Source organism: Felis catus, chromosome B3 (assembly GCF_018350175.1).
Source record: "Felis catus isolate Fca126 chromosome B3, F.catus_Fca126_mat1.0, whole genome shotgun sequence".
Lineage (NCBI taxonomy): Eukaryota > Metazoa > Chordata > Mammalia > Carnivora > Felidae > Felis > Felis catus.
This window is the reverse complement of record NC_058373.1, coordinates 7,739,359-7,759,723: the sequence shown is the minus strand read 5'-3', so window position 1 is coordinate 7,759,723 and position 20,365 is coordinate 7,739,359. Positions and strand designations below refer to the sequence as shown.

The following is a 20,365-nucleotide window of genomic DNA, read 5'->3' as shown; positions in this document are numbered from 1 at the left end:
TACTGAAATTATTGTAACTAGGAAGTTGAAGAACAACATACATGGAATGATGGGACACCACCATGACATACAGCTCAGCCATGCCTCAAATCAAAAATGTGTGTATGTTCTTCTTGAAACACTCATCTCAATCCAATATTCAACCTAGGGTCTACCTTAAACATTTTTCAAGCTACTTTTACTCTCAGCAAATCAGGGTCTCAGCTGTCAAGATGGTACTGGATCCTATACTTTTTGCACACATTAGGACTTTGCCAGATTTCAACATACCTTTAAATCCAACACACTTCTCTACTAAATAATGAATCCAAATAAAACAAGGGCATTCATGTTTTATACTTTATTTGAGAAGAGACCCTACATAAACTATGTCAGGAGGATACAGGTCTACACACGATTTCATCAATCAATAAATGGAGTTGTTAACATAACACTGAAGATATGATACCATGAGGAAGACAGATATGACCAAGAAGTATTTACAACTATCACATATGATATATTTATATTGGAGATGGATATATACATATATACATGTACATGTGCATATACATACATATGTCCATACATACACACACATATATACATATATATGTATAAAATGTTTTTAAGCAATAACCAAGAAAAGAGTTTGCCTTCTTGTAGCAATTAACTATTTGAAAGTGAAGAATGGGTGGTTTTCATTAATGTCATGGTGTTAAATCTCTGCCCCCACATTTAACTTCAACACTGATAGATTCCAATGAAGACACATGTTTGCCTCGGGATGGAAGCATGAGGGTGAAGAATGGGGTGATGGGTACGGGGCTGAGTGAAGGACATGCACAATGGGAGAAATGACCTTTGGTGATACCATTAAATCATCCTTTTGTATTAAACATAAATTATTAATACAATTTAAAAAAATAATTTTCTGTTTTCTTTTGAGGTTGGGGAGGAAGGTAGGGTGGGGTGGGGAACAGAGAAAGGGAGGGCACTTGCCTTTTCAACACATCCCTTAATATCAACTGAGAACACATCCCCCCTACCCTGGGGCCATCTTACCAAGTTAGAATCCATATTTTTTGCATAAAAGACACCTTTACCCAAGGATTTTATTTAGACCACAAGCCTCTTCTCTGAAGGCAAATACAGTCATTATTTTAACTAAATTGATTCTCCAGGACTTGCTAGGATGCAAATAAACTTAGCATAGCCAATGGATTTAGTTGTCATAAATGAAGAGAATGGAAAAAATAGTACCTCAAGGAAGGGGTTACTACTAGTAAAACCCAGTTTTACTAAAACCTCAGTCACCCATTTTAAGTTAACAACTTTGGGATCGAAATGATGGGAAACAAACATGATCAGCACTGTCCAGTGGCCTGGGGGGAAGAAACAAGCATCATGATGGAATACGTCTAAATCATTAAACAGAACTGAAGAACAATCCATTGAGATTAAAATAAATGACATAAAATCCAGTTGAGCACACCTCAGCTCTGCTGCTGTCAAGGTCTCCACTGTGAATGGTGGCTTGGCTGTACTACATCCGCTGCTGAACGTTTCCCAAGCCATGCCACGTATCGTTTCCTAAACTCTGTAAGATTAGCTTGGCCTCGGAACAAGTGTGTGTATGTATCACATGTCCACATGCCATGTACACCATTGTTCATCAGTCGCCATAATCCAACTAATGCTTCAGATGGCCAATATGTTTATATAAACATTGGGAAACACACACAAACACATGGGCTCAGACAAGATATAATCACTTTACATATATTTAGTACAGAAAGCTTAGGGATAGGGATGAAAATCAGTTATAGCAGCACCTAAACTTCATTTGCAAAATTCTTCTCTGAGAATATAACATCCTATGAGTGCACTGAAGTAGGTACCAGCTGATTTTCCAGATATTGAAAGTTTGCTGCACAACATCAGCCTAAAGATAAAGGGACATGTAATGTCCAGTAGGAAACAAATCAGTGTACATCATTTACACGGCAATAAATCCTTCATTTCCCTTGAAATAAGATATGTAAAGTAGCACTTAGTTTAATACAAGTTTTGTTCTGCTTTAGACCTAGCTGTAAAAAGCCATTCATGCAAAAAATTACCTCCAGTTTTAGCTGGATGTTTAAAGGACACTTCTCCTGAAAACAAGTCCCTTTCACATAGGGAAGGGGGAAATAATCCCACTCAAGACAGCCAGTGTTGACTGACAGTGGAAAATACAAGACTTTGGTGTTTGTAGGGCATTTGCCTTAAGAACCCAGAAGTAGCACTGAGCTCATCTCTAAGTAGGCAGAGGGCTAGAAGTGCCCTTGAATATTATAGGAATTTTCCAGAAAAAGTACTGAGAACCTCCATACAATTTTATTCTCTGGTCTGTTCCCTCCCAAGACTTTGATTGGCATCATCTCCACTTCTAGAGATGTCTGCTTCTGTATCTCTAGTCTTAGACCACTTTTCTCCCTGGTCAGTAGATCATTTGTTTCCCACCAGGCAATCTGCAACTTCTTCTTCTCTGTTTTAAGGGGAAAAAAACACTTCTCTTATTGAGCTCTCCTGTAGCTGTTGATCTTCCACTTACATTCTTTCCAAACTAAGGTTGTTCCTTGATGTCAATATAAAACAAATCTCCTCCATTCTAAAGGGACTCTAATAGAGAATGTTTGAACCTGCCTTCCCCTAGCTTTCACACAAATAATCTAGAGGAACTCGTGCCTTTTTTGCACGGCAAGTGTGAGCACTGGAATAGGACACCCTCAGGAGGACAAGGAATGGAGGGGAAGGATGGCTTCTCCTCAGACCTACCCCAAGGTTAAACATTACAGTTCCATTGAACTTGCTCCTCTGAGACCTGGCTCTGGCCTGCTGCTTCCACCTGATTTATCCTAAAAAGAATCTTTTATGGTCGTAGACCATCAAATGTTATGAATTATGATAAGCAACACTGAAGGTGGGAGAGAAAGTAGAAGAGAGGGAGTGCTCAGAGCTTTGGATGGTCCAGAGGCAGCTGAAGTGGAATTTATTCAACGTCTATGAAATAGAAGACAGTATTTAAGATGAAATGTGCAGTGACTGTCTTGCTTTCTCAGCCCGGGGGGCCATCCTGACAAAAGTGAGGAGGATATAGCTGATTGTTAAAAGAAGACAATGGTACCTCTATGATGACATTTATGCACTATTGTTGTGCTAAATGACAACGGGTCAATCACAATGCCAAATGAAAACATTTGCTTCTGCTATGCTCATTTTCTCAGGGTACCCCTTCAGTCTGGCCTGATGAAGGCTTCAAGGAGCCATTTGCATTGTTTAAGGCAAAGTTAGCTGCTGAACAGGACTCAGATCTGAAGGGTGGCTGCTGGCATTCAAAGCAGTGCCTACCTAGCGTCTCCAAAAGGCTTACTAACAGCATTACTGGGCCCTTTTCTTCCCCCAAAGCTCATAGCTTCTGTTCAGCTCCTGTGAAATATCGCCTACAAATGCACACAGAATAAAATGTAGACCTGTACTTTATGGGAACCATGCAGATTAAAAAAAAGGAAGCAATTGCCAATAATCAGCCTCCCATTTGGGAGTTTACAAATCAATGGTGCCTTGTGAAGACTTTCTGCAGGGGGTTCCTCTGCCTAAGTGTGCTGTCCATTGATGTCTAGGCGTCTTTCTTTCCATTCCTCTGAGCCAGGAGACCTGGCAGTATTAGTCCAGCCTTCATCATTTGTTGATGAATGTGACAAAAACAGCTAAGCCACTAGGCTTAGAGCTAAATAAAAGATGTGAACACCTGAACTTAAGAATAAAGTCTTGCAGGCGGAGGCCCCCATGGATAGGAAGTAAAGGAAAAACCTACTCTGCCTTGCCTGGAAGGCCAATCAAGATAGGTTTTAATTCAATTGAGGGAGGTGTTTGCTGTCCCTGGTGCTGAAAACAGATACCCAGGAATCACTGACCAGCCAGAAACTGTGTCTTCATCAAAGTGAAAACTCATTCAGCAGAGGCTGACTGTAGGTAGCAGGTCCCAAAACATGTTTCAAATGCCTCTTTTTATGCCAGTTTAATGAAAGTGGCCCTGAAGTGACCCTGGTTTTCCTGCAGGACAGAACTAACGCATTGCCATAATACTGATGGGGTAGTTCATCCCATCTACCTCCCCATTCAGTCCCTACTTACATATTCCCTCATGTAATGCAAGGACCTCCAATTCTTAGAAAAGCATTAGGGGCTGCAGAAATTACCTACATACTTCTTTTTCCTGATACCAATTACAGACATAGGATTGATTTGACTTGCTACGATTAAAAGTTCCTGAAGGAAATATTTAGGTAAAATGTTACCACATACTGGAATATGGGCCCCTGAATTTCTCTCCACCCCAATCTTATTGTCACATTCTGAGAAACTGAGCAGAGCTTTTACTATGCCTAAGGTCTAAACCCAGAACTATTTCTTTACTGGCTCCACCCACCCCCTTTCAGCCAACACACACACACACACACACACACACACACACACACAAACACACACACTCTCTCTCTGAAAGTGAAACTTACTTAAGAAAGAACATAATTCTTTCCTTAACAGTACACAGTTTTTTGCCAGAGAAAGCAGGACTGCTGTTTTCTCTCACATTCAAAGTGAGAATGTTCTTGTCCTGACTTGCTTTCTTTTCATTTTATTTGGACAGTGCCCTTGAGCTTACCCACCATGGCCCACACACATAAACAAGAAGGGTCCTTGATGCTGTGGGGTAACAGAAGATTACCATGGGCCATTTTTGGTTGCTTCCGACTCTACTGGGCTTGGGGGAGTCTTTGCTTTTAGACATGAACTAAAATTAATCTTTTCTAGCCTTGAAAAGGAAGTATCCCAATAGCCCCTCAAAAAGACTAAATTCTCAGGAAAGGGAAAAAAGCATTAAAATAAGTTCTTCTTGTTCCTGTTAACACATTAGATCAAATTTTCCACTTCCAGTGAGTTATTTCTCAAATGATACCTCTGAAATCCTTAAATAATCAGTCTTGTCACTAGGAAGTTACACAGTGAAACGGCTTGTTCAAAGCAGGCCTTCACAGTACTGTGAAGGAGGTCATCTCCTCGGGATTATCAGAATGAATTATGGAACACTGCCCTGAACTAGCTTGCCTTCTCCAATTTCACACCGTAATTTAAAATCCTAGTCATAACCCAATTTAGACTCTCCTTTCAAAGAAAGCTGAAATTCTTTCTGTTGCTGCACAGCTACATGGGGCGCAGGGGGCGGGGGGGGGGGACAGAATTCCAGCATGGAGATGTTGCTTTTCTATGTAAGACAAACAAAAATTGAGCCCAAGGTAAAAAGAGAAAACAGAAGTCTGAACTTGAGCAAAATATCTGTGGATTTCTTAGGATTTCAGGTACTCGGCTTTATTCTGATTCCTCTCTGGAGTGATCAAAATCTTCTTTTTTTTAACCATGCACAGCTCTTAGTCAGTTACATCACACCTGGTTGCGGCTCAGAAATCTAAAGGAAATCACACTCTAAAGATTAACCTTGCCAAGTAGTCACCATTGCAAGGTACCTAAAATAGTGGCTGATGCTACAAACACCTGGGATTTTTTTAGGGGCTGTAAATGACTTCACTGTGGTAACCTTGGCAATCTGGCCTCAGGGTTTACTGTCAGGGGTTTCATTTTCAATCAGAGGCGTTTCTCAGTGGGAATCCCACTCACACCTACTTGTTGGTGCTCAAGGCTATCAGAAGTGTGGTTTAGCATTTGGTCTTCACTCAAGCAGTTCATTCCATCTTAAAGTTATTTCCCCATGTACAAAATGCTGGCCCCAGAATGAATGCAAAGCTGCTTCAGGATCATTATCACTTCGGGTACTTCCTGCAAGATTAGTTTTACCACCCAATTTATAAAGGAAGCTTCATACAGTCTTCAGTTAAAAAACATTACATTTAAATCTACAGAATCTCATAAAATCAACAACGGATGATCTGGAGTTCAATGCAGCAGGAGACGGCATCTTGCTATGAAATGTTCAGGGTTCCAGGCCTGAAAACAAAACCTACCGGTAATCTCTTTTCAATGACAAAGCCAAATGGGTAAACTATCCTCCTTCTGCTTATATTTTTGTAAAGGTATTCTCCATCTCCCGAAGCACAGTGGCCAAAGAGGAAAGTGCCAAGGCCACAATCTAGAAACCGGACTGCAGGGGGAATTTAAGAAATTTGAAGGAGAAACTGCTTGTGTGCCTCGAAAGAAGGCACATGCCAGAGCCGCTCACAGCTCGGCATCAGCAAGCCTATTTGCAACACTCACTGCCAGAGAGGGGGCTTTACCTCTTCAAGGGGTCCTGTGGCACTCACAGAGCACTTTGACAGCTATGACTTCATTCAGTGCTCATTACAACCCTCCGTGACAGGAGGGGGGCTGTTAGCGGCTCTTTTCTGTGGCTTAAGAAACTGAGGCACAGAAGGGATAATGCTTTTCAGCAGGAAGTCGAGCTCAGAGGTCCTCTGTGTCCTCAGCCCATCACCTCCCTCCACCTCACTTGCCATTTTATCACAGACAATATTTAACATAGACCCCATGTCTTTCCTAAAGAAATAAAAATGAAAAAAAAAAAACCTCACTGAAAATATTACAAGGGGCCTAGAAAAAAAAAAGCAACATTGAACTATCCCGAGAGTTATGAAAAAAAAATGATATTTGATAAAAATAGGGGTTGGGTTAGACATGATGAATTTTAGTAGTAAATGTGGATAGCTGATCATAGTTCATTATTGTGTTTTTAGAGCCACGTCAAGGACAGAGTTGAAGCATCTATTGAAACATCGTGATTTGCGGAATAGAGGGTCTGGTGTCCTGGTGATTTCTCCAGTGATTTCTTCCACCTCATTGTTCCTTAAAGAGGGAGCATGCTCTCAGGTTCATTGCTGTTCTTAAGGTATAAACCCTTCTTGTGCCATCACAGTAAAGATCTCATTTGATAGAAAAAGCCTCTTATCCCCCTCAAGATTTAGATGCTGCAAACCTTTGTGTCAATATTATAACCATTCCACTAAATAAATGAACACTGTGCTGACATGTGGTCTGTGGTGCTCCTGTTCCGTAGGGGCATAGTACACTCACACTGGGAGGGGCCTGGAAAACAAAAGAGAAAGCCACTGTTTACCATTTATCTGTATATTTAACAGCCAGGGGGGGAAAAAAGCCAGAGAAATTTGACGGAAAAGCTGTTGGTAGCAGGCTCTCCTTTCTCAATCCAGCCGGAAGGAAGGGATGACTTCAAAAAGACAGACTGAGGCATTGTAATAGGCTTGTTGTCCCAGAGTCTCTGGTGCAAAAGCAACTGATGAGGTGCTAATGAGGAGCTAATCACTTGGTCCATGGAGCTGGAAAGAGACTGACGGATGGCTGCTAGAACATAGTTTTCTTCTCCAGGAACCTAGCTAGGCTCAATCACAAGTGCGGCTGATGCTCAGGGTAGGGAAGAAGGAGATGGGCCCAGAGGGCTTTCCTTGACTTTCAGAGATAAAAGCCAGACTTTAAGGGCTGGAGTCAGGGACAGCGATGGACCATAGGAGTTCAGAGTTTGGACAGCGTTCAACAGCAGGTGTGAGATGTGAACTGACTGCAAGATGAACACCGGGCTGACTCTGTAGGATGGGAGGTTGTGCACACCTGTTCTGGGTGAGACTTGAGAAGGTACGCTTTAATGACAGCTGGTCGGAGCCGTCCCTGGGTGAAGTACATCGGCTTAGCCCTCACTGGAATCAGAGAGAGGGCTAGTCTGCAACTAGCTGCCAGCTGCCCATTTATACTAAGGACACTTCCACCTCGGGCCAGATAATTGAGGTGACTTGTGCACAGCCACCCACCAAGTAACACCCAGTGCAGTTACTCACTTCCAACCCAGTGTTCCTTCCATGTCCCATGGAACATCTAACTTTCCCAGGGAAAATCGGACCCTTTCTCATCAAGTTCTGATTCAATCTGAATGTTTTGAGTTTCCTATCTAAAGGCTTCAACTCCAAGATAGCTTCAGTAATCTGCTTGAACTATGTATATCTGTTCACATGTATATCTGTACTTAGCACAGTTCACATGTATATCTGTACTTAGCACGTATTATCCAAGCCAAAATTCAGCGCTTCTCCCCTCCCGACCATCCTCCAAATTAATTACATAAAATCTATATCAAGGTTTACTTTGGTTTTGTGTTTCTCTGAGAAAACTAGTCCAACCTTTAAATACGAAGGTTCTGAAAACTTGGGATCCAGTCTCCTTTGAAAACACCCTAACTTCATAAAATGATCCATAGTGGAGAAAGTCACAGGCTGTGTGACGATATTAAAAGAAAAGATGAGCTGTAGAGAAGTTTAAGAAGCCACATGTCTGGAGCATACTTACTTGCATGCACATAGACACAGATACCAGTGGGAGGAACATGCAGGGCACATTGGCTTGTTGGGTCATATTGGACCAAGACGAGTGAAGATGCATTCGTGGGGGGGCGGAGGGGATGGCGTGCACATGTGTGCATTTAAACAAGTATTATAAATAATGAGGGATGAATGTAGTTTGCACTACGTGAGCTTGAGCATCTAGAACAAGATGCAACACTGATAATTGCTTTCAAATAATGTCCTCAGGTTTGCCTCTGTATGACTGTGACATTAGTTGGCCCAGAAATCTATTTTCCCCAGTCAATAAACACAGTGTCCTTGGCCGGAAGCTTTCATTTCTCCTAAAGAAATATCTGAGAACATACAAGGAGACTGTTACTCCTATTCAAAGCAAGAGGCAAGGTAGGAAAAACAATTTCAGAGAGAATCAGAATCAGTAAAACCCCCGGAGAAATATGCTCTCTGGGCTTCACGGTATTCTAAACTCTGCAGGTCAGTTTCCCAAGACACCCGGGATGGTGTGGAGCAGCCCGAAGGAGGGAATCTGAAGGTGGAGGAGTCGGAATCTAAACTAAGGACCTTTTCTTCAGACTTCTGATGTAATTAACAGCCTTGGTTTGTAAAGAAGCCGTGAGTTCAGATTTGAGGTTTCCGCTGGCTGCTGTGCCTTCACGTGGCATGGCACAGTTGGGTCAGAAAGGGTCCAGGCCACGCTGGAGCCCACCACCCCATAAGGAAAGAGCTGACACACCAGGGCTTCCGAGAGGTACACACTCTGTCCCAACCAGGAGAGGAAGGAGCTGGGGCTGCCTCTCTCTCATAAGGATTGTGGGAAACCCCTGCACAGACCCAGGGCAAGCCCTTTGTCCATCAGAACCCACTACCCCATCTGGCCACCTGGCTGTAGCCCTGACCTGCTACATCCACACCAAGAATTGCTGGGGGACCCCAGGGAGTGGGGTAGGGGGGGAGAGCAGGGTTCACTGAGGCAGTGCACACTAATTCTTCATAAGCCATTTCACTTTGTGCAGCGTCGAGATATGCTGCAAAGCCGTTTTGTCATCAGCAGAGTGGCTTCCACGCCTTGATGTGCAGTCCCCTCGGGAAAAACCAAGACAGTGACCCCCACTGTCACTCCCACGGAGCGGAAAACTTGGCTCAGCACTGTGGTCAGAGAGAGGTCAAGAAGCTCCCTCTGCTGGGCTCAGACCCCAGTCATGGCTTCTCTGCTCCTGGGGGCTAAAAGTTCACGGATGGAGTGAGCAGTGGGTGGGGAAGGGATGGGCCACCGAGGGTTCCAGATGGGATTTGCAGAGATAACACCACTTGCATCCCAATGAGCTTTGCAGTAAACTTCACTGCACAGAGGTTAATCTAGATGTCAACGTTGTCTGACAGCATCGAAATTACTCTGGGGCAGGGCTCCTTCACAAGTCTTAATATAACAGTCAATTCCATCCTGCCTGCAGGAAATGAAGGTTTTCTGCTTTGTGTGCCGAATCATTCAGCGCCAATTTTCTCACTGTTTGAAGTCCTAACTGTTTGTGGTCCTGGAATTCACCTCACATTAAGACTTTCATGGAGTAGGAGATGTTGGATTGTCAGTCCCATGGAGGCAAGAGGATACAGCCAAAAGAAAAAAAAAAAAGGAAAAAGGAAGAAGCACAAAAATGAAAGAAAATCTTCTTTACTGAGATTTACTTCTCTTCTGCAGAAAGCAGAAATCAAATCACCTGGACCAGGTTTATTCATTTACCCCAGAGGTGGGCTCAGAAGCATCGGCTGAACGTCACATAGCTGTTAAATGGAGACGGGTCACGGAGAGTTCTCCAAGAAAGAAACAAAACATTTAAGGAAGCTATTCATTTGAGTATGTCCTCCCAGTTAACATATCACAAAATTCTTCTTTTTTAATGACTTCCATACACTCTTCTTAAATGAAGGAATAACTATCAGACCTAGACTTGAGTACTGACATTTCTCATTGGGCTTCGGAGAAACTGCATCCAAAACAATGTTCGAGAATATAGTGGATATCAGGGTTCTCAGTCTTCCTTTGGACTTTGATGAAGGACGTCTACACTGGTCATTGTCTAAAGCGAGAACAAACCAATTCTTCTCATAATATGTCAAACTGGAAAGCAAGACACCTGAGCTCCAAGGTACTTCTCAGATGCCCTGAGCCTCAGATGCTCAGGACTTTCCTCATCTGTGTCCTCTTGATACATCTAGAAACATCTAGCTTTGTTGGCTAGAAGTGTCTCTTGCAAACTACAAGTTTGGGCCATAGCACTGCACACAAAGCAATGTTTACCTTGGTGATTAGAGGAAAAATTAACAGAGCTTACTGTCCTGCCTCAGTATGAGGGGAAATAACTCAGCACACTGGTTTAAGACACCATCCCTACTGCAAGTATCAGACAAGGCCTAGTTTTAAATTTGGAACTTAGCTAAAGAGGAAGGGGAATCTGAATTTTATTACTTTGATCGAGAATTCCAAGTATTTTGAGGGGGACCTCAATCTCCACAGATCTCCTTGTGAAATAGGAAAGCATCTATATTGGCACACTGACACTTGGGCCAGAGACATCTCTTGCTGCAACGCATAGAATTTTTTTTAGGAAGTCAAGGAAAACTATGCTTGGGGAGATTGCACCAGGGAAACAGAGACTCTGTCAGAAGCCATGATTCAGTTCCTTAGGGTGAAACAGTTTATGCTTACAGCAAAGGTCCTAATGCCCAAAGTAGTGACACAAATGTTCACCACATCCACCAGTCACTTTTCCAAAAGAGTGAGCATGATCGGCATCTCACATTCTCTCTGTCCCATCCCTTCTAGGGAGTGGTTGCATCTACAGTCCTGGTAAATTCAATGCTGACTCCCAAATGGAAAGTAGTAGAAAGCACTCCTGCAAGGTAATCTATCAGACTGCCAGAGGGAGGGATTTTCAGGTGCCCAGAATGTTGTCACCAGCATTAATCCAGGGAGCACCAAGTGATCAAATTTTACAAAATGACACATTTCCCAATAGCATCTTTCTGTCTCTTGTAGGCCAGTCCATCTCTGGATAGCTCATCTCCAAGGAATGTGAGACTGAAAGAGACCAAGCATCAAGGAATCCGTTTGCTGAGTCCAAGCAGAACTTCACTGAAGTCAGTCTAATTGAATATAGAGACATAAACATACAATGTATATGGGCCTATACTTCCCACAGATGATGCTACCAATGATGTTAAGCAATCCCAAAGCATTTTCTGGAGTCTATATTGAGATCTTAACAATGATACAAAGACTTGGAATTTCCCTTTAAAACCTATTACGTGCTAGCCTGAACATTTTATTTGGTATCAAAGAAAAGTTTGGCACACCAGGGACCAACACCAAAGTGGCTACAGCACCAAGCCCTGAGCTAAGGGTGCCATTTCTTGCTCTAAGGCAAATGCCATTGGGTACTCTGGCTCCACCAAAGCTGACAATAGCCATCCCGGGGGCATCTGAGAGTGGTCCTCTAGCCTGTCAGGACATGGCTCATTCAACCAACACCTAGAGGCGTTTCTTGGCTTCAGACTCTAAGCAAAGCACAGCGAAGCTCTCAAAGCCCGAGACTGCCTGTTGCAGTAACCACACCTCGAACAAGACAATCCGGCTGCTGTTTAGTTTGGGAAAAGAGGAGCAAGGACACCATTCATCATTCCTGAAAGGAAAAGGACTTGGGTGAAGAGTCTGCATCCTAAAATACTGCCCTCTTTCCAACATCCTACCCCCTGGAAATAGCATTTGAAGGGAAACATCTGTTGGTTTCTGAGTTCAAATTGCCAGTGGCCTGCATGAGAGGTACGCAGGCGTGTCTCCCTATCTTGGAATGGTTTCTGCTGGCTCACGGTGCATCTGTATGGAATGGAGTAGCCAGCTAGCTGAGGAAGGAAAGCCTGTGGAAATCAGCCATGGGGCCAGGCGGCAGCCGGTGAGCCCGTGTGCCTGTCCCCCTACCCCCCAATATCCCTCAACCCTACCAATCACTACAGTCTTCCCTATGTGCCTTCCAGAAACAATTTCTTGCCTTGGGTAACTTTTCCTCCTCCCCTTCCATACCTGCCTTTCATCTTGTCTCTTATTTCTGATAAGCAAGTAAAAAAGCAGAGAAAACAAAATAGGTGGGAGCAGAACAGAATTTTTTTTTTAATTGAGAAGAATCCCAAGGATATCTATTCTGGTCTCTCAAATATCTCAGATGAGAAATCTGATACTCTGAGAGATTATGACCTGGCCATGGTCACCTGGGTAACCAAGAGCAGAGCTGGGAATTTGACGGTCTTTCCACATCCCTGCATGCTCCCACCCAAGCTCCCATGCATCCTGTAGTGTCCCAGCACAACGGAATCCTTCCGCTTTTGAGGGGGTGTCTCACGCACCCCCAGAAATTGGCTGTCAGCTCTCCTATGGGTGTTGGTTTCTGTAGTATTTAGCACCAAAAATATTTGCACTAGTATATTCCACAAGATAAGCATCACTAGAGAAGAAGGGTAAGGTTCAACTTGAACCCAGAAGGACCAAGGCTCCTTGGCCTCCAGAGGGAAGCCTCTCTCCAGGGAGGATCTGGGCATGATCTGCTGAGTGGAGGAACACAAGTCTCTCGTCTGTTAGCAAGAGAACACTCAGTGAGTCTCGAGATCCACTGAGGTCAGGGATATAATAAGAGGGCGGCATCTGGTTCACGTCCAAAGTCAGGAACAGGGAGGACCCTTGGCCATGCCTCCTTACTCCAAGGTGGGCACCCAACAGCAGGTCCCTGTCACTCAGTCCAGGAGGGGACCAGATGAGGAAGACATGGCAGGGAGGTCAGCCTCAGGGACCTGGAGCTTCCCCCAAGGCTCACGATGGTGTCTGCATCCAACCGCATCTTCACGGTCCCTCTAGCATGCTTTTTTAAAATGTGGATTTTGGTGTGGAGGGGTGACAGTGGGACAGACTGGGGTGGCTACACTGGCTGATGGGATGTCACTGTAAGACTCATTTAGTCACACTGAGCTCTTTGAAAATAAATAGATGGATAGGCCTTCTTCAGAGCTTTCTAGGTGTGCAAAGAGGCTGGGGATGGGGAAAAAGACCAAACGCCCTCTGGGTCTAAAGTCATCTCAGACATCTGCCATTGTGACGGAGGCACCAAGAAGGAGAGGAGTGTCTACAGGACCCATGTGGGCCCAGGCCCTCGAGCCCTCGGGCGGCAGCTGCCCCTGCCCACGCAAGGCCCGAGGAGGGCCACCCTGGAGGGCCACCCTAGCATTCCGGGGCGCTACCGAGAACAATGGCACAGTGACTCAGCACTCTGAGAATCTAAACACTTCAGACCCTGAAGGGCCGGAGACGAACAGGCACCTCTTGTTTCGCAGACAGGAGACTGAGACCCAGTAGAGCAAGTCTCAGCCGAGCTTCCCACCACAGGAGGGATAATGTCCCCTGCTTGCTCCCAGGGCCCTGGGTCCCCCTTCAGTGACCACAGTCCTAGTCTTTGCCTCCCTCACCCTCCAGAAAGCTTTTTTTTTTCTTTGCCTTTACATAAGTCAACATGTAGACGGTGCAAAGAGAGCACGACAAGGGGGTAAGAAAGCCGGGCCTCCCTCTCTGCTGCCCCTTGCTCTGCCCTCACGAGAGGCAGCGGCTTCCAGGGGACATGATGCAGACACATCCCCATGGCCAGCACGAGGGCCTGTACAATCAGACAACTTCCGTCTCTTCCAGGGCTCCTGGCTCCCGAAGGAACTGTCTTCTTCCATCAGGCCGTGATGACTCTGCACCCTGAGGTGAAACCCTAGAAGGTTCCTCATTCCCAGTTGCCCAGCAGCTTCCAACTCCTTCCCACACCCCCTCTTCCCAGCCTATCAGTGACCATGAGGTTCTAGAAACACAGCCTGTGAGATGGAAGGCCACACAAGGTCTGTTTTGGCGGCAACAGGAGCCTTGGGGCCTCACATCTAACCGGAAGGCCCTTCCCCCTCAAGGCCCCCCCTCCACGCTCACCTCTCTCTTAGTTACCCTGCTCAACACCAGACGGCACAGTTCAGCCAGCATTAGAGGCCCCAGAATAGAGCCACGTGGCCTCTGGGCGGAAAGACAGGAGGATACCTGCCATAGGAGAGCAAAGGGTTCCTCTGAGGTGGTCGGTCCACCCAGCCCTCCTCCAAAGTCCTTTGGGTTGGGAACCCAGCACAGGGAAAACCCTAAACCAAACTCCGGCTCCCCTCCCAGCCCAGCTGAGCGGCCCCACTGATCCCCGACTTCCAACCGAGGCCTACAGTCTGAGCACAGCTCTTTTCTATTGGAATAAAAACATTTGTGGGTCTAAAAAAAGAAGCAAAACCACACATACAGGATTTGTCCCAAACCCCACAGGGATGCCCGCACTGCAGCTGACCAGGCCGCCCGGGGCCGCCGACAGCCCCTCCGGCTGGCAGGGCAGGGTGCGGGTCCGAGCCCCCCACTCCCCGAGGCTCCCACTGGGCAAAGGCCAGTCCACTAGGTAGCTCTGTGCTTGGGGTGAGGTGGAGGGGCCGGCGAGCTGGGAGGGGCCAGGCGGTTGCCCTCCGGAAGCATTTCCTTGTGGTGCATCGGGGAGGCCCGGAGATCTGCCCCTGTGACAGCCCTTGACAGCAGCGGCCAGGACCCCAGCCCACACGCCTCATTCTCTCTCCCTGGTCAGGGCTCAGTCCTCATTAAGATGCCGCGCCTGTGGCCGTGGCCCGCGGCGGACACCTCCCAGAGAAGCCTCGGCCCCTCCCCCCGCCCCCAGCCCACAAAAGCGATTTTTCAGCCCCTGCATTTTCACAGCAGCTCAAAGGCAGATGCATCAATCCTTCCAGGGCCTGGAAACGTGAGGAGAATGCCAAGGGGCCGGTGCAGGTGCCAGATAGATTCTCCCCTGCTGGCTGCTGCCCACGGTACCGCCTCGCTCCCCGATACAAGCGCTGCCCCACGCTCTGGCTACACCTGGCTCCCTTCCCTGGCAGTGAGGTTCACCTGGGACTTGCAAGAGGCCCAGGAAGTGGGGGGCTGGGGACCTGGGCAGGCAGGATGAGAAACAGAGGACACGGAGGGGCACACTTTATAACGACCTACAAGGAACGAAGTCTCCTGCTACCGGAACCCTGCTGCGTCCACATTTGCGGGCAACACGCGGGACGTTCCCTTCGCCCCCAAACTCCCCCAAAGGCCCGAATGCGGGAGGTGGGGCTGAGGAGTCTTTCCAGCGAGGGAAAGACGAGAGGCAGTGCCTTGCCAGGGAGGGTTCGAATTTCAGCTTCTTCTTCTGTGGCTAAGTCCAGAACGTCCAGTTCTTGAGGTTCAGAGAATAAATGGCACGTCCCTTTCAAATTTAGGAAGGAACGTGAGCGTGGTTTACACCCAAGCTGGATGAAGTCCATTGTCATGATGGTTTTGTGTCTTGTCGGTTGTTACGTGTTGACTGGTACACGCCCTCACTGACTTCCAAAAGCGTCAGGACTCTACTTTCCAGAATGGACAAATGGGAGAACTGTCTTGAAGCAGAGGAAGGTGTGGAGGCAACAGTCAGGGGAGACACGAGGCTTTTCCAGAGGCCCCCGGTCCGGTGTTCTTTCCCGCTGCATCCTGAGTGCAGTTGATGGGGTCTGTCCATGCACCTGTGCAGAGCTCGGGGAGGGGGGGGCCAGGGAGGGGAAACGCACCTGTGCAGGTAATCGCCTGAACAATTCGCACTCCACCCCAGTTCCTCCTGTCCCCGCACGAAGACCGTCTCTGTGTCGTCAAGGTCTTCGGCTCCGAAAAGCCGGAGCCGAAGAAGCAGGGACCCCAGCTTCCGTCAAAGGGGGTTTCCGTTTGTGTTTATAATATTTAAGATTTTCTGAGTTGTTGTTACAGTCTTATGGTTTCTGTGGTAGCAGCTTCTCTCTGTATTAGAGAAGGTATCTCTCTGTCTGTGGATATAGATAGATAGATAGTTAGATATATAAATATATATATGTATATATATATATATTCGCCAAACTGCCTTACAGGGTTTTTTCTTTCCTTTTTTTTTTTTTTCAGTGTTGTATGTGTAGCAGGCACTTGAGTTTATATGAAGATGTTCGCTTCAGTCAGGATGGAAGAAAGGAGTGTGAGGTGACAAGGGAGGATGTGAGGCCGGGAGACAGGAGGCAACAGAGTACGCATCCGTGACCGCCAGCCACCGCTAGCCGAGGATGTCCAGGTAGATGGGGGCGGCTTTCCCCAAAGCGTGAAGGACTTTGTAGATCTCCTTGATGTTCAGCCGCTGCTGGGGTTCCCTCTGCCAGCACCCCAGCATGACGTCGTACACCTCTTTGGGGCACACTCGGGGCCGCTCCAGCACACGACCCTGGGTGATACACTCGATGACCTGAAAAAGTGGAAAGCGGCAGGACGTTACATCCAAAGCCCCGCCGGGGCCCCGCGGCTCACACCCAGCAAAAGCAGCAGGCGACGACTTCACGGAGGGGCTCCAGTGCAGAGCCGGGGTGCCCCCCTGCACGGGCGGCAGGCTGGCTGGAGACAGCCCCGAGTCTCTCCCCTGTCCTGTGCAGGTGGCTGGCTGGCCGCGCCCACCACTGATTGCCCTTTGTGCCCCGCCCCTTGGGTCAGGTCTTCACGGACTCCCCCACATACACTCTCCCCTGTACTTGACTCTTCCTCTCTGGCCCTCAATTTCGTCTGAACGCCACCCTGCATTCATTGCCACTTAGCAGCAGGGTCTGGCATCTGACCTGTCCCTCCCCTCTTATGAGCCTGAATGACTTTGAAACCCCCTTGAAGGAGCTCTACACCATCTGGCCCCTCCATGCCTCCCTCCCCTTAGCTCCCACTTCCTGGCCAGCTCCCCTCCTGCTCCCAGCCTCTGTGTAGAGCACCTTGTTTATCTCTAAGCCACCTTGCGGGTCCCTTTCTCAGCAAGCCCCCACCCCCTGCTCTTTGCACTAACCCGCATATTTGGTTTCTGTGAACATCCTTCACACCAAGACTGCTGCACGATTCACCACTGCCCAGCTGGGTGGCCGGCGCAAGTCAGTTAACCTCACAGGGTCCCAGCACCCTCATCTGGAAGATGGGGATCAAATGTCTGCCTTGACTACCTCCTAAGTGTCGTAAAATGCAAACGAAGCCAAGAGCACGAAGCCTGGCAACACGTACTGAAGGGGAGGCCTAAGGAGGAGTAGGAAGAAGACAAATAACGTGTGGTGGGACCCACCCCAGCTGGCCACGTGGGGACCATGCCTGTAATTTGAGCTTCATTTCCAATTTCTCAAAGGCACTTCTTCTTCTTTTTTTTTTTTAATGTTTATTTATTTTGAGAGGGAGAGAAAGAGAGCATGAACAGGCAGGGGCAGAGAGAGACAGGGAGAGAGAGAGAATCTCAGACAGGCTCCGCACTGTCAGCACAGAGCCTGACGTGGGGTTTGAACACACGAACGGCGAGATCATGATGTGAGCTGAAATCGAGAGTCGGATGCTCAACCGACTGAGCCACCCCGGCGCCCCATCAAAGGCACTTCTTTGCTGACCTCGAACACGTGACGTTTCAAGGTTTCATCTTCCACGACTTGGGTTGGTTTTAACTTCTCCCTAACTCTGGGCAACTTGCCCCAAACTCCAGTTCCCTTGTTCGGAGATGGGTTGTAATGATAAAAATACACAGAATCATCTCTAGTTGAGTGCCTCTAGTGTCTTTGACCCCGTGACTCTGTGTTCAGTTGGGCAAGACAAGTGCCTTTGTTCTCTTTTGTCTCCCCCTGCTGACCCCAACAGTGCCATGTTGTCTCATGTCACTCTGACCCCAGGACAGCCTGTCAAACCTTCACTGTGTCAGCACCTTCCTGGTCCTGTCCACCCCGGGGGTTGGAGCCAGCCCACGAGAGTCATTTCTGTGCCAGCCCGATAGGTCTCCAGCTGCTCATATTCTCCCGTTCTTATTAGAGCCTTGTCTCCACACTCCATTACCTTCACCTCCACGGAAAGGGACCCAGCTCAGACTGCAGCAGCTGTTAACGCTACGACCAAAAGTGCTCTGTGGCGTCTCCTGCAGGGTGGGGCTGGCCGGGGTGTCAGCTTCCGTAAAGGAACCCGTGATCAGTAGCTGCCAGCACTTGGCTGCTCTGGAGGGTGGAGTGGGACAGGTGGCTGGAGGGCAGAAAGCCCACCTTCAAGGCCACTGTCTCACCGAACTGTGTTAGAAATGATCAGAAACGTTGGGGCACCCAGGTGGTTCAGTCGATTAAGCATCTGACTTCAGCTCAGGTCGTGATTTCACAGTTCGTGCATTTGAGCCCCGCGTCGGGCTCTGTGCTGATAGCTCAGAGCCTGGAGCCTGCTTCAGGTTCTATGCCTCTCTCTCTCTCTCTCCCCCTCCCCAACTTGCACATTCTCTCTCTCTCTCTCCCTCTCTCTCTCTCTCTCAAAAATAAATAAACATTTAACAAACATGATCAGAAACACTTTCTTGGCTACTACAAGCCAACTTGGGTATCCAGGGCAGATCTTCTACTGACACCAATAGTCCCTCAACCCAGATCCCCTCTTTACTGGAGCCACCAAACTACATGGAGGCTCTGCTCAGGATGTGTGTGTGCTTCTGTGCGTGCATGTTTGTGCATGTGTGTGCACGCGTGCATGTACACGGGTGGGTATATGCATGCATGCATGTATCCGGGTGCACACGTTTGTGCATGTGTGTGCATATGCGGGTGGGTGTGTGCATGTATGTGCATGCACATGTCTTTACATGTGTATGCGCCTGTGCACATATGCAGGTGGGTATGTGCACACGTACATGTGTGTGCAAACATGTTTTTACATGTGTACGCACGTGCGCACATATGTGGGTGGGTATATGCATGTGTGTGCATGCATATTTGTACATGTGTGTGCACGTGTGCACATATGCGCGTGGGCATATGCATGCATGCATGTATGTGTGGGCACGCTTGTGGGAACCTTTGTGTTTACCACCAATCCCACTGCCCAAGAAAGCAGCAACAATTTTTGAAAACACTACAACAAATGGGTTTGGATACACTTTCTTTTTTTAAAGGTCATTAAAATGTCTTGTCCTACTTTGGGAAATGTGGTTAAGACTCATTTAGCTTGTGATTGATGAGATACTACAGACTTAAAGAAATGCCTTCTTTTCAGTCTTAGAAACTTACTGGTTAGGGCACAGGTGAACACAGCTTCCCAAAACAAAGATACTTTCTTGAATATTCAGATAAAATCGTAATATTCAAAGGCTCCTCTGGGGGTGCCTGGGTGGCTCAGTAGGTTAAGCGTCCCACTTCAGCTCAGGTCACAATCTCATGGTTTTTGAGATCGAGCCCCACATTGGGCTCTGTGCTGACAGCTCAGAGCCTGGAGCCTGCTTTGGCTTCTGTGTCTCCCTCTTTCTCTGCCTCTCCCCCGCTCATGCACTCTTTCTCTCAAAAATAAATAAACATCTAAAAAATTTAAAAAAAATAATTGCATTCTCTTATCAGTCTGCTTGGTTGGAAATCCGAGCCCCTTACTGCCCACTAACTGTACTGAGTTCTCCAGGGCAACATGAGTCTGGTCCAGACACAAGTGAGAACCATCCTGACTGGCTCTGGAGCCAGGACTGCTGTGACCATGGCCCAAGCCCTCTCCATGCCACAGAAGCTCCCACCTCTGAGATTCTGGCCAGTCCTCTCCAGAACCCCAAACAGTTCCCTTCCCTCTCCCTGAATCTCGACAGGTATCTGTGGAAAGTACTGAGTTATTACAGCTAACATGCTCAGAAACGTACCTGGCACTAAATGTTAACCATTGCTCAAATCTGATTACCGATATTTTTATTATTAAAAATCAAAATTATAAAAACATAGAATGTGTTCATTATTATTATGTTTACTATTATGGGTCCTTTTATTCCTGGAAGTCCACACACGTCGCTCTGTCAAGAACGTGAAATGTGCCTTCCCCATCT

At 47.1% G+C, this 20,365-nt stretch overlaps 1 protein-coding gene across 5 annotated transcripts in view; it reads right to left on the bottom strand.

Moving 5' to 3' along the window:
- Window positions 1-325: 325 nt before the first annotated feature.
- NTRK3 (neurotrophic receptor tyrosine kinase 3) overlaps window positions 326-20,365 on the bottom strand; it is a 397,694-nt gene continuing 377,654 nt past the window's right edge. For 4 of the 5 annotated variants that reach the window (XM_045058831.1, XM_045058828.1, XM_045058827.1 and 1 more), the window contains one exon: window positions 326-16,774. In XM_045058831.1, coding sequence (XP_044914766.1) covers window positions 16,589-16,774 — 186 coding nt within the window. In that variant the 3' untranslated portion in view covers window positions 326-16,588. The remainder of the gene's footprint in view (window positions 16,775-20,365) is intronic. The other variant, XR_006598852.1, reaches the window with a different exon arrangement.